This window comes from Mya arenaria, chromosome 13 (assembly GCF_026914265.1).
Source record: "Mya arenaria isolate MELC-2E11 chromosome 13, ASM2691426v1".
NCBI lineage: Eukaryota > Metazoa > Mollusca > Bivalvia > Myida > Myidae > Mya > Mya arenaria.
In genome coordinates this window covers 17,477,202-17,489,279 of record NC_069134.1, presented here as the reverse complement: position 1 = coordinate 17,489,279, position 12,078 = coordinate 17,477,202, and the positions used below count along the sequence as shown (strand labels likewise).

Below are 12,078 nucleotides of genomic sequence, written 5' to 3'. Positions count from 1 at the left end.
TAATGAATGGGTAAACTTGAATTTTCAATTTTCAATGACAATTCATTACATATAACAGTATATAAATATTGCATGGCTTCCAGTGTGACAGTACATATTGTCAACATGAGGGAAATACTGTTTCCCGAGGCGAAGTCACGATTCAATAACATATCGATGTTATAAAAGCTTCGATGAAGATCTTTTTAAAGCAGATTTAGTTAACTCGAATCTGATTCTTATCGATTCAATAGCAGATCCAAACTTTGCTTTGGACATTTTATATGATACAATTCATACTGCTCTTTCTAACCATACGACAATCAAGCAAAAGAGAATTAAACATGCGAGTCAACCGTTTTGGTTCTCGGATCAAATAAAACAAACAATTTTTTTGAGGGATTATTGTTTTTTGCACAAAGATTTTGAGAATTACAAAAAAACACGAAACAAAATTTTATCTATGATACGCAAAAGCAAGAAATCCTTCTATAACGATGCTATCAAAAATAATAAATCTTCAAAGTTTCTTTGGCAAAACCTGAATGATATCACAAAAAACAACAAAGCACACCAATTAAGTATTCCAAATAAACTTATAATAAATGAAAAAAGATATTGAGGGTACAGTGGAAATATTGCAAGCCTTAAATTCTCACTTCACCAATATATCTAATATAATTAAGAGAAAACCATTTGCTAAGGAACATTTTTCTACTCTGCAGAAATATCTGGATTAAAAAATTGCGACATCATCAATTTAATGTCGAAAATATTACAGCCCTTGATGTAAAGCACATCATTGACAAACTTGACATTTCAAAGTCCACTGGTCCTGATGGAATAGGACCAAACATTTTACGCTATTGTGGCGATTACATAACACCTGCAATAGCTTCTATCATCAATAACAGTATAGAAAGCGGTATATTTCCTGACAAATTGAAAGAAGCTTCTGTTGTTCCGATACACAAATCAGGAAATAAGTACGAACCGGGAAACTATCGCCCTATATCCATTCTCAATACTTTATCAAAGATATTTGAACGACATATTGCGTCTCAGTTGCAAATGTTTTTTAAGAGATCGGATATTATACACAAAAATCAGTCGGGTATCCGTCCAAATCACTCATGCCAGACTGCACTAACCCATCTTATAGATACATGGTTGAAGGGTATAGACAGTGGTGATTATGTAGGGGCCATATATCTCGATCTCCGAAAAGCATTTAACGTAGTTGACCATGAAATACTCAAACTTTTACTTTATCACTTCACAGAAAGGTCTATGAAGTTATTTAGGTCCTATCTGACTAACAGGATGCAATTTGTGAAAGGGAACAACATTAACTCTGAGAAAATGAAAACTATGTCGGATGTCCCTCAAGGATCAATACTCGGTCCCTTACTTTTTCTAATGAACATCAATGATATGCCTTTAATTTCTTCCAATTCATGTATTGACTTATATGCAGATGATTCCACTTTATACAAAATAGGTCCAAGTATATTGAGCATCCAATCAGATCTACAAAAAAGTCTTAATCGTGTGAACTGTTGGTGTAAGACAAATAATATGTCAATCCATCCATCAAAAACCAAATGTATGATTCTATGTACTAATTATAAGGCAAAACATGCATTGCAACTTGAACTATCAATAGATGGATTGTCAGTAAAAAACGTGAAATGTCAAAAGGTCCTCGGTGTGCATGTTGATCAGACATTGTCATGGCATACACATGTTAAGACTGTAGTGAATAAGCTTAATTCAAAATTGGCACTTCTAAGAAGAATAGCATATTATCTAACAGACGAGATGAAATTATTGTATTATAATGCATATATCACGTCAAACATGGAGTACTGTTGTAGTGTCTGGGGACTTACACATTCCTCAGATACCACAAAATCACTAATATTCAGAAAAGAGCGATTAAGCTAATAATGAAGTCGGGAACTAGCCACTGTGGAAACATATTCAAACAGTTTGGGTTGCTATCTTTTGAAGACAGGTGCTATTATCATCTTTCATCACTTGTTTTCAAAAGCATGAAATGTTTGACTCCTTCGTACTTCACAGAATTGTTAACTTTTGCCAAAAATGAGCACTATAGCTTGCGTTCTTCAGAAAACAAGGATCTTTTTGTTGTAATACCTAGAACAAACTATATAAAAATACATCTGCCTAAAAAGCAATGAAAATTTTGGAATTCTCTTCCTACATACATTAAATGTCAATATAAGCTACCAGCCTTTAAACATGCATTAAAATGATATCATGGGATATAACCAAGTAAGGTATATTAGCTTAAGCATTCATATGGTTTCGGATAAGCCTTCGTAGCAAAGTGGATACAACACTGGACAGCTATTTTGGTGACACTAGTTCAATCCATAGCTCAATTTTCTTTTACATTTTGGTATTTCTTTACCATTATCATATCAGAAGAGTAAAACATTTTATTAAATAATTTGTCCTGAGATTTGTTACAGAAAAAAACTTTATTGGTGCCAATCTGGTGTACAGTCCCTTTAAACATTGGGACATATTTAGCATGGGGCTAGTTTTTTTAATCTAATGTATCTTAAAGTTAACATTTGTCGGGCATTTCAGTTTGATCTATGGCACTCTTGCCTATTCTTATTTCCACTTAGTTCAATTATGAAACTGATATGAAAATGGTTCATACTGAAAAATCCTTTAAGCAATTCAATACTAATGATTTGAAGTACGTGGTAGATCAATTACACATGGCAAATAAAAAAAAACTCATTTCAGAGCCAAACTTAATAAGTGATCTTTGACTTTTATTCTTAGAAATGTTACAAATAATAAAACCACAAAATACAAAGCAGATGTTTCACAAACAAAAAATTATATCAATAAATTGATCAGTTAATGCATACATGTTTCAAATCAAATCTTGAAATCCATTCACATGAGCATATTTCCTTATCCATTTTTGTCAAACCTGAATCAAATGTGTAATCTCATATGTTATCATATAACTTGCTCGAAAAAATGATTTTAAAACAAAATTGTAATTTCATTGTTCTAGTTAGAAGTATACAAGTTTTTATCCCTAAATCTAATGCTTGATATATACAAACGCTTTCATTGACACATGAGTTATTATTGAACAAGTGGTGGCCATAGATTTGTCAAATATGTGCATATTTTGAACACTTTAGAAATTCTCCTTGACTGTGTTATAGGAATATTGCCATGCAATATTCGAAAGTTCTTGATTCTCTCCATTTGCCTTTCAACATGTATTCGTAAACTTGCAATATCTTTTGTAAGGAGAACCTCACGTTTAGAGAATTGTTTTCCTTTCTGTTTAAATGGTGGAATAATGAGATGAATGCCTCTTGGAGTAGTAAGGTCTGTAATAGTGAAACCCTTATCAACCATTATGGCGTCTCCTTCTTCAAGCAAGTCCAAGAGTCCACATTTTTCTGTGAGTTTCTTGTCACTGGTACAGCCCACCCAACAGTCAGAAACAAAAGTTACAACACCATTTGGGCTTATACCCACCAAAATCTTATGAGTCATGTGAGACTTGTAATCACTGTACATTAAACTTTTCAAAGAAAGAGAACTGGATGTTTCACTGTAAATTTCAGTGCAGTCGATAATAATTCTAGTGTTAGAATATTTCTCTTTAAATTGTTCAGGCATGTTATTTTTCACTACCTCACGAGATGGCCATTGAACAAGAAAGGATAATTGTACATGTAAATAGTTGATCCATCTTTCAACAATGTCACTACATTGTGAAGTGGATATGCAAAACCTAGTACCTAGATCTTCAAATAACAGACCTAGACGTAGGCGCATCAGCACCATGAAAAATTCATCCAGAACACTTAGAGTTCTTGGCCGTCCTCCATCTGAATCTTTATAGTTAAGTTTCCGCCTTGATGTCCGCACTTCAGCTTCATCCTTGATTTCATCAAACAAAGCTTCAAACACAACTCGATTAGGGATTCCGGTGTAAAAACTGACCAAATCGTCATTGTATTTTACGTCATCATATGTGAGCATAGGTAGCTGACATTGTACACCAAAGTCTCTAGTAGAATGTTCTGTTTGTGAACTGAAGTCTGCTGTTTTTCCCAGGAAACTTTCTTCAGTTTGTACTTCCATCACTGCACAGTTGTTCTCAGTCTGTGTGTCACAACATCTGAAACATATACAAATTGATCATGTACCCATTTACCACATCTTACATGTACAGTCTGGTAACCCTAACCAAATGTTTGTTTTTTTGGCCTTAAACATTTACAAACACTTAAATTTTCCTATTTTTGTTAAAGAATGAAGAAAAATGATCAGAAGTAATTAACTTATCAGATCGATTTCATAGCACAAGAAGCAATATATATATATATTGAACAATACCTAAAGGACTGATTCTGTGGCTGTAGTACTGGTCCCATGCAGTAATCATGCAGGTGGACAGAGGTATCAATGGCATGCCCGGAAGGGGATACAAATGACAGTTGTGGCTGTATACTATCATCATTTGACAGTTCTAGGTCTAAATCGTCATTGACCGTATCACCATCATCATCATCACCTACGTCTTCATCAAGGAGCTGAAATTGCAAATGAAACTGTATAAGATAAATGTTTTAGTACAAAATCTGCCAGGCTATATGGTACACATTTTTCCAGGCTGTATTTGAAAACAATTCTTTAATCATTTCTTAAATTACAAAATTTACAAATAAGTGCAATGACATTGTTTTTAAGCACCGTTGATATAACATAATTCATTTTGAGGTGCATGTAAGGAAGAACTTAAACTAATATAAGAAATAAAAAATACCGTTGGCTGGAAGGTTTTGGTAGCACCAGTCTCAGTTGGAAACATAGATGGAAGTGTATGCTGGAATGAAGGTCCTCTGAAGCCAACAAAATGCTCACTACACAATCGTCTGTGTTCATTCCACTGGAACGATCTCATGACCGTTTTACATCGCTGCACCCACACACGTTTTAAACGTTTGTTCTGAGGAAAACGGTGCAATGACACTTTTCTCCCATCAATAACCTTTCCTCTGTAAATTCCTTTACAAATACAACAGTACTTAGGGGTTTTCCTGCCCGTTTTCTTTATTAGTTTTGAATCTTTACTTTCCATTTTCACTTGTTGCTGTTTACTTCCTGGTTTGTGTAGTCCCCGGAAGTAAATTTCCGCTTTTTGCGCATGCCCACTTGAAGAGTATTCAGGGAAAGATAATCGAGTTATCGGAAAGGACAATTGGCAGAATAATTTTATCACACGAAAAAAAAACTTGACACTTTATTTAATTCACATTATAATAAAACGTTCATTGTTTACATGAATTGTGAATTGTGTTAATGTACGTATATGATATTCTTGCAACAACTTGTAACGGATACTACCAAATATGTAAATGTTGAAAATATATTGATTGAATGTGGTTTTACTGAATGTATTTACATTATTTACAGTATGAAACTATTGTAATTTAAATCATCATATTAGACTGAGTTGTGTTTGTCAAAGAAATGATGATAGTAATAGTGTGATTGTATGTTTTGTATGTTGCTTAATATGTAACTTAGTATATGTGTTTTTGTAATACATTTTGTGTGAAGGCCATGCTGGAAATAAGAAGTATGTCTGTAATAATTGTACACTTAGTATGTAACCTTCGTTAAATAAAGTTGCTATTAGTATATGCAATTTTTATTTTATTATACCGAACACAGTTACATGTTTATACATATTCAAGATTTTTACCATTACACAACTTTCAAATTTAATCAATTTATTCTGTAATTATTGTTTGTTTACATTATTAGCTGTAATTTTGTTGCAATTTACGTCTAGAAATAATGCAAACACCGTTTGTAACCAGATTAACAACACATTTTAATAAGCGCTTACCACCTCAGCCTTGGGAAACCAAAAAATGCCTATTTTTAGACCTTTTTGTAGTTTTGGAATATTTATAGACTCAACTATTGTATTTCCATCGGCCTCCATATGAGAGGCAAAAGGTTAAGAATTCAGTTTCCACTGCCTCTGATGTCCTGACAATTTTTTTTGTTTCCATATCGTAGTCGATAACTTGAACGGTTTTGTTATGCAATTTTATTTATTGTGCGGGCTTCAGCTATTATTATTAATGCGGCCATTAAAAATTCTAAAGCGCACGCGGATCTTTTTTGCGCATGTGATATTACTTTGCCAGTCAACATTACCGGGCAATATTAAAAAATATTGACCGCTCGGGTATAGGGAATTTAACATAGAGAATATAAGTGAGGTATAATAATATGAATTATATCATGAAGGACTTATACGCCACCCAACTTTACGACAATCATGGCCCATTATTGTCTTATTACCTCCCTTTTTTCAATTAATATAATCCAGCTTTCAGTTCAAACATTTTGGAAAAAAACAGTGTAGGTAGGATTATTTTGTTTAGAAACTACTTCAACGAATTACTTCTTAGATAAGATATGAAAATTATTATCATATAAAGCAATATTTTATTATTCATCTAAAAGCTGCACTCTCGAAGATATACCGTTTTTACAACTTCTTTATTTTTTGACTTGGAAAGAGCAAATCTTTGCGTTTATATCTGCAAACCAATGATAAATGATTGCTGGTAATAGATCAGATCGCATAATGTCACATTTCCGGTCGAAACTGATGTTTTATGGCTTAAACCGTTACTAACGGTCTATTTTTTACAATTATGATATCAAAGAGTAAAACATTTTATTAAATAATTCTCTTGAGATTTGTTACAGAAAATTATGTTTTTAGTGCCAATCTGGTGTGTAGTCCCTTTAATATAAATCCTCTTACTTTCACAAGTCTCTTTGAGAGCATATCTATAAACATATAATTAGGTAATCACGATTAGACTCAAACTATAAATGATTATCATGGGACAAGTATGGATTATGATGTTAATGAAACAATGATACGTAACACTTTAAATATACTCAACACGTTAATGTAAATACGTAAGGTGCATGGAGACCCCCACCCCCAACCCCAACCCCATCAGTACTGTATATTCGTTCCCAAGAAAGATGTCAAGTAAATGTCCAGGTGAGTATTCCCCTAGTGGGTTCAGGGGGAGATGCGCTTCCGGCGCACAATCCATTATGTACCATTTCGGACTAGAAACTGTTAAAATTGTCTTTGGGGAGTACCAAAACCCCATGCACACATTTTAAGTTACGCCCCCTCGGACGTCACATCCTGTTTCTGCCCCTGTATTATGTATGATGACAGGGTCATTACAATATGCTCATATCATATCTATATGTGTGTACATAACTGTAGTGCTTCTCATATGTTTGTTTGTTTTAAATATTGTATTCGACTATTTTAGTAAGTTAACAATTAAATCGCTCTAGGGTGAATATAGAAATTTTATTAATGCTTTGTTCCCTTTTACGCAGAACATAAACAGAGAAAGCTCACAATATATAGAAATACAATGTTCATATCACGTACTGTGATATAGAATAGAGTGAAGCAGAAAGAAGATAAACATATGAGAGTATTAAAACGAACAGATGTAATCGAGAAAGAAAGATAATAAACAAATGCCTATTAAAAAGTAACTATAGTTGAAATAATGCTGTGTTTCATTACCGTCTATACAAATACATTGTTCTTTATTACTATAACACGTACAACCACATTCGTCTGGCTTAATATACAAACGAGATACGCTACGTGCACGTGGTCAGAAACCAGAATGGAGAATATAATGTTGATTAGTTGTTCAAATATAAAAATGGGTTACTTTAATCGGCTGTTACTCGGTCTATATAAGGCCATTTAATGCATGTATTCAGTTAGGTTAGGCAGTAACTCTGGTAAAATCGTTATACAAGGAGTCATTTACAGCAAATGCTTTTAGTACGGGCTGACATTGTCTACTTCATCTGACAAACAGTCAACACGTTTGCTCTACCCCCACTCTCTCTTGACTGGGAAACAAACAGTCTCTTTTTGTCCGGACAGTAACAAAGTGCCAGGGGCTTCGGAATCTCAAGGAGTTCCCTTCTACCAGCGAAGTAAGCGAATTTACTTCGGGAAACCGTGTGAACACTGTTCCTGGACTTATTGCAGACAATGATGTCCCCATCGACTACGATGATGCCGTGCGAAAATCTATTCTTTTCAACAATCTTTATATCTTCTGTCCGCTTCTTAAATCGCAAAGTGCCCGAGTCAGATGTCATATAGATTTTATCATGACAAATGGCCAAGTACCGTAGCCCCCGATACTGCTGCATGGGAAATGATTTCAAAGTGGAGCCATCAGCTACATTCAAGATCAAAAGTTGATAATTTTCTTCGCTATCATCCTTTTGTATAACAACGTATAGCTTTTGTTCGCTGTAGTTTATCCCATAGCACTTGTAATGCAAATATAATCCATCTTTCTTCTCCTTTCCAGGCGCATCACAAAGAGAAAGCTCTTCCTTCTGAATAGACGCAAACACTATCTTCTTCTCCTCTGGAACTGTTACTGCGATCTTGTCCCCAAGGGTCAGTGTCAAGTCAAACGGGGTACATTCTAGCTTCAAGCAGCTTATAACTTCGGGCTTGGAAGCGTCTGTGCTCAATAGTTTCAATGACGTGTTCCAGCGGTCGGCTACAACAATGCTTTTGGAATTCAAAACAACGCATCCGGTAATTTCACACGCTACTTCGTCCTCTGCCTTGCAAATAATTGCCTGATCAACGGAGCCTGAACCTTCATCAGAAGATCGCTCAATATCCTATAATAATTTCATACATATCTTAAAACAATATTTCAACGCCATACATTTAGAAAGATATAATCTAACCAAGTCGATCAGATATGGAGATAACAGTTATTAAAATATTATTAACAATGTCAGCCGTGAGATGACAATATGTCAAACATTTCTGAAAGTATAACTTTTAATGGCATACTTCTATACGTTAAATCCCTACAAATATAGTTTCAATAATAAAATATTGACAATGTGAAACATTTGAACATGATATTATGAAGCCTTTTTTCTATAAGTTAACATGAATTTTGGAAAATTAAGATCATAAGAAAATAAAACTTAATACGTCACTTACATTTACCTTTGCTTGGGTTTTATCTTCACCAGTGTCATCAGCAGCGCTGGACTTCGTCATTTTTATCCAACTCTTTTTCAACCTAAGACTCATTTTAGGCGGTTATTATCTTATTTTTATCCTCAAATAATTGTGAATACGCCTTTCCGCTTACGATTTAGACCCTGGATCTTTTTTTTTCATTTTCTGAAAATGTATTGATAAACTTTATCTCTACACTTCATTATCTTTGTTTGGTCGTTATCATACGTGTAAATATGTTTCAATAAAGAAAATAATGCATAAGCTAGTCAAATTTCAGGCGTAAACCCGTGTTTAGGGAAAAAATCTTAAGACCATTAATCGCATATATTCTGACCGTAAGTTTACGGGAGATGGAAATGGGAAACGGGCCTCTAGATAGCAATTGGTTCAGCGATTTTAAGTCGGAACGCATTGGCCATTTTCTGAGCCATTCTCCATCGAAAACAATCTCGGATGTCCTCGGCCATTTTTTTTCGCTTGAAAATGGCCGATCAGGTCCGATTTCCCCCTATGCATGCCGGTACATTAGTAGAAGAAGTTCGTTAAATTTTATATACTAGTAATAATAAATTGTGCATTTTTTGTTACTAAGTTTAAATTAATTACCAATGAAGTACTATTGCATAAATAATTCAGACTCCCAAGAGTAAAGTTATACAGTTTAACTGCTACATTAAAATTACTATGCGATCTTGGAGCGTAGTTAAATGAAAAGATTTCTGACATTGTAAACCGTCAATATACATGCGGGGTTGTTTTCGATGGAAATAGGCCGAGGTGCTCCGAAATTTTTTGATGCAGTATCACTTATTAAATCACCTCCACCACTGGAAAGCTCAACTTCCGTTTACAAACGTAACGATCGCATTGATGAACCTGGAAGCACCCACAGAATGGTGGAGGGATTCAGATGCATCCAGATTTTGTAAAGTGCAATTATTAATTGATGTACACTGTCCCTAATACGTACGTACAGGCTCTTATCGTGCCCCTTTGGAATATTTATAGACTCAACTATTGTATTTCCATCGGCCTCCATATGAGAGGCAAAAGGTTAAGAATTCAGTTTCCACTGCCTCTGATGTCCTGACAATTTTTTTTTGTTTCCATATCGTAGTCGATAACTTGAACGGTTTTGTTATGCAATTTTATTTATTGTGCGGGCTTCAGCTCTTATTATTAATGCGGCCATTAAAAATTCTAAAGCGCACGCGGATCTTTTTTGCGCATGTGATATTACTTTGCGAGTCAACATTACCGGGCAATATTAAAAAATATTGACCGCTCGGGTATAGGGAATTTAACATAGAGAATATAAGTGAGGTATAATAATATGAATTATATCATGAAGGAACTATACGTCACCCAACTTTACGACAATCATGGCCCATTATTGTCTTATTACCTCCCTTTTTTCAATTAATATAATCCAGCTTTCAGTTCAAACATTTTATGGACAAAAAACAGTGTAGGTAGGATTATTTTGTTTAGAAACTACTTCAACGAATTACTTCTTAGATAAGATATGAAAATTATGATCATATAAAGCAATATTTTATTATTTAACTTAAAGCTGCACTCTCGAAGATATACCGTTTTTACAACTTCTTTATTTTTTGACTTGGAAAGAGCAAATCTTTGCGTTTATATCTGCAAACCAATGATAAATGATTGCTAGTAATAGATCAGATCGCATAATGTCACATTTCCGGTCGAAACTGATGTTTTATGGCTTAAACCGTTACTAACGGTCTATTTTTTACAATTATGATATCAAAGAGTAAAACATTTTATTAAATAATTCTCTTGAGATTTGTTACAGAAAATTATGTTTTTAGTGCCAATCTGGTGTGTAGTCCCTTTAATATAAATCCTCTTACTTTCACAAGTCTCTTTGAGAGCATATCTATAAACATATAATTAGGTAATCACGATTAGACTCAAACTATAAATGATTATCATGGGACAAGTATGGATTATGATGTTAATGAAACAATGATACGCAACACTTTAAATATACTCAACACGTTAATGTAAATACGTAAGGTGCATGGAGACAACCCACCCCCACCCCACCCCCCAACCCCATCAGTACTGTATATTAGTTCCCAAGAAAGATGTCAAGTAAATGTCCAGATGAGTATTCCACTAGTGGATTCAGGGGGAGATGCGCTTCCGGCGCACAATCCATTGTGTACCATTTTGGACTAGAAATTGTTAAATTTGTCTTTGGGGAGTACCAAAACACCCTTGCCAACAAGTTATGCCCCCTCGAACATCACCTTATGAATGTATGATGACATTTTAAGTTACGCCCCCTCGAACGTCACATCCTGTTTATGTCATTGTATTATGTATGATGACAGAGTCATTACAATATGCTCATATCATATCAATATGTGTGTACATAACTGTAGTGCTTCTCATATGTTTGTTTGTTTTAAATATTGTATTCGACTGTTTTAGTAAGTTAACAATTAAATCGCTCTAGGGTGAATATAGAAAATTTATTAATGCTTTGTTCCCTTTTACGCAGAACATAAACAGAGAAAGCTCACAATATATAGAAATACAATGTTCATATCACGTACTGTGATATAGAATAGAGTGAAGCAGAAAGAAGATAAACAAATGAGAGTATTAAAACGAACAGATGTAATCGAGAAAGAAAGATAATAAACAAATGCCTATTAAAAAGTAACTATAGTTGAAATAATGCTGTGTTTCATTACCGTCTGCAAATACATTGTTCTTTATTACTATTACACATACAACCACATTCGTCTGGCTTAATGTACAAACAAGATACGCTACGTGCACGTGGTCAGAAACCAGAATGGAGAATATAATGTTGATTAGTTGTTTCAAATATAAAAATGGGTTACTTTATTCGGCTGTTACTCGGTCTATATAAAGCCATTTAATGCATGTATTCA

At 34.2% G+C, this 12,078-nt stretch overlaps 2 protein-coding genes across 3 annotated transcripts; both read right to left on the bottom strand.

Annotated features, from left to right (window-relative positions):
* Nucleotides 1–2,845: 2,845 nt before the first annotated feature.
* LOC128215079 (uncharacterized) lies at nucleotides 2,846–4,957 on the bottom strand. Its single transcript, XM_052921805.1, has 3 exons — nucleotides 4,820–4,957; nucleotides 4,390–4,586; nucleotides 2,846–4,171 (listed from the first exon to the last, which is right to left on the bottom strand). Exons 1-3 carry the CDS (start codon nucleotides 4,955–4,957, stop codon nucleotides 3,118–3,120), a joined length of 1,389 nt encoding a protein of 462 aa, XP_052777765.1. The 3' UTR covers nucleotides 2,846–3,117.
* Nucleotides 4,958–7,526: 2,569 nt separating this feature from the next.
* On the bottom strand, nucleotides 7,527–9,266 carry LOC128214981 (uncharacterized). 2 transcript variants are annotated; one of them, XM_052921704.1, is made up of 2 exons: nucleotides 9,119–9,266; nucleotides 7,527–8,784 (listed from the first exon to the last, which is right to left on the bottom strand). In XM_052921704.1, the coding sequence occupies exons 1-2, from the start codon at nucleotides 9,209–9,211 to the stop codon at nucleotides 7,933–7,935; spliced, it is 945 nt and encodes a 314-aa protein (XP_052777664.1). In that variant the 5' UTR covers nucleotides 9,212–9,266; the 3' UTR covers nucleotides 7,527–7,932. The 2 variants fall into 2 exon arrangements, with proteins under 2 accessions (XP_052777664.1, XP_052777665.1); XM_052921705.1 differs by having other exon boundaries at nucleotides 9,125–9,266.
* Nucleotides 9,267–12,078: the final 2,812 nt, after the last annotated feature.

Bases quoted from the DNA above. Each gene is read 5' to 3' on its own strand.
- LOC128215079 (XM_052921805.1), bottom strand. From the start codon at position 4,957: ATGAGATCGTTCCAGTGGAATGAACACAGACGATTGTGTAGTGAGCAT. The intron at 4,587-4,819 runs GTATTTTTTATT...TTGCAATTTCAG, and splicing joins CCAAAACCTTCCAGCCAACG to CTCCTTGATGAAGACGTAGG. The intron at 4,172-4,389 runs GTATTGTTCAAT...TATATGTTTCAG, and splicing joins CCACAGAATCAGTCCTTTAG to ATGTTGTGACACACAGACTG.
- LOC128214981 (XM_052921704.1), bottom strand. From the start codon at position 9,211: ATGAGTCTTAGGTTGAAAAAGAGTTGGATAAAAATGACGAAGTCCAGC. The intron at 8,785-9,118 runs GTAAGTGACGTA...AAATTATTATAG, and splicing joins AAACCCAAGCAAAGGTAAAT to GATATTGAGCGATCTTCTGA.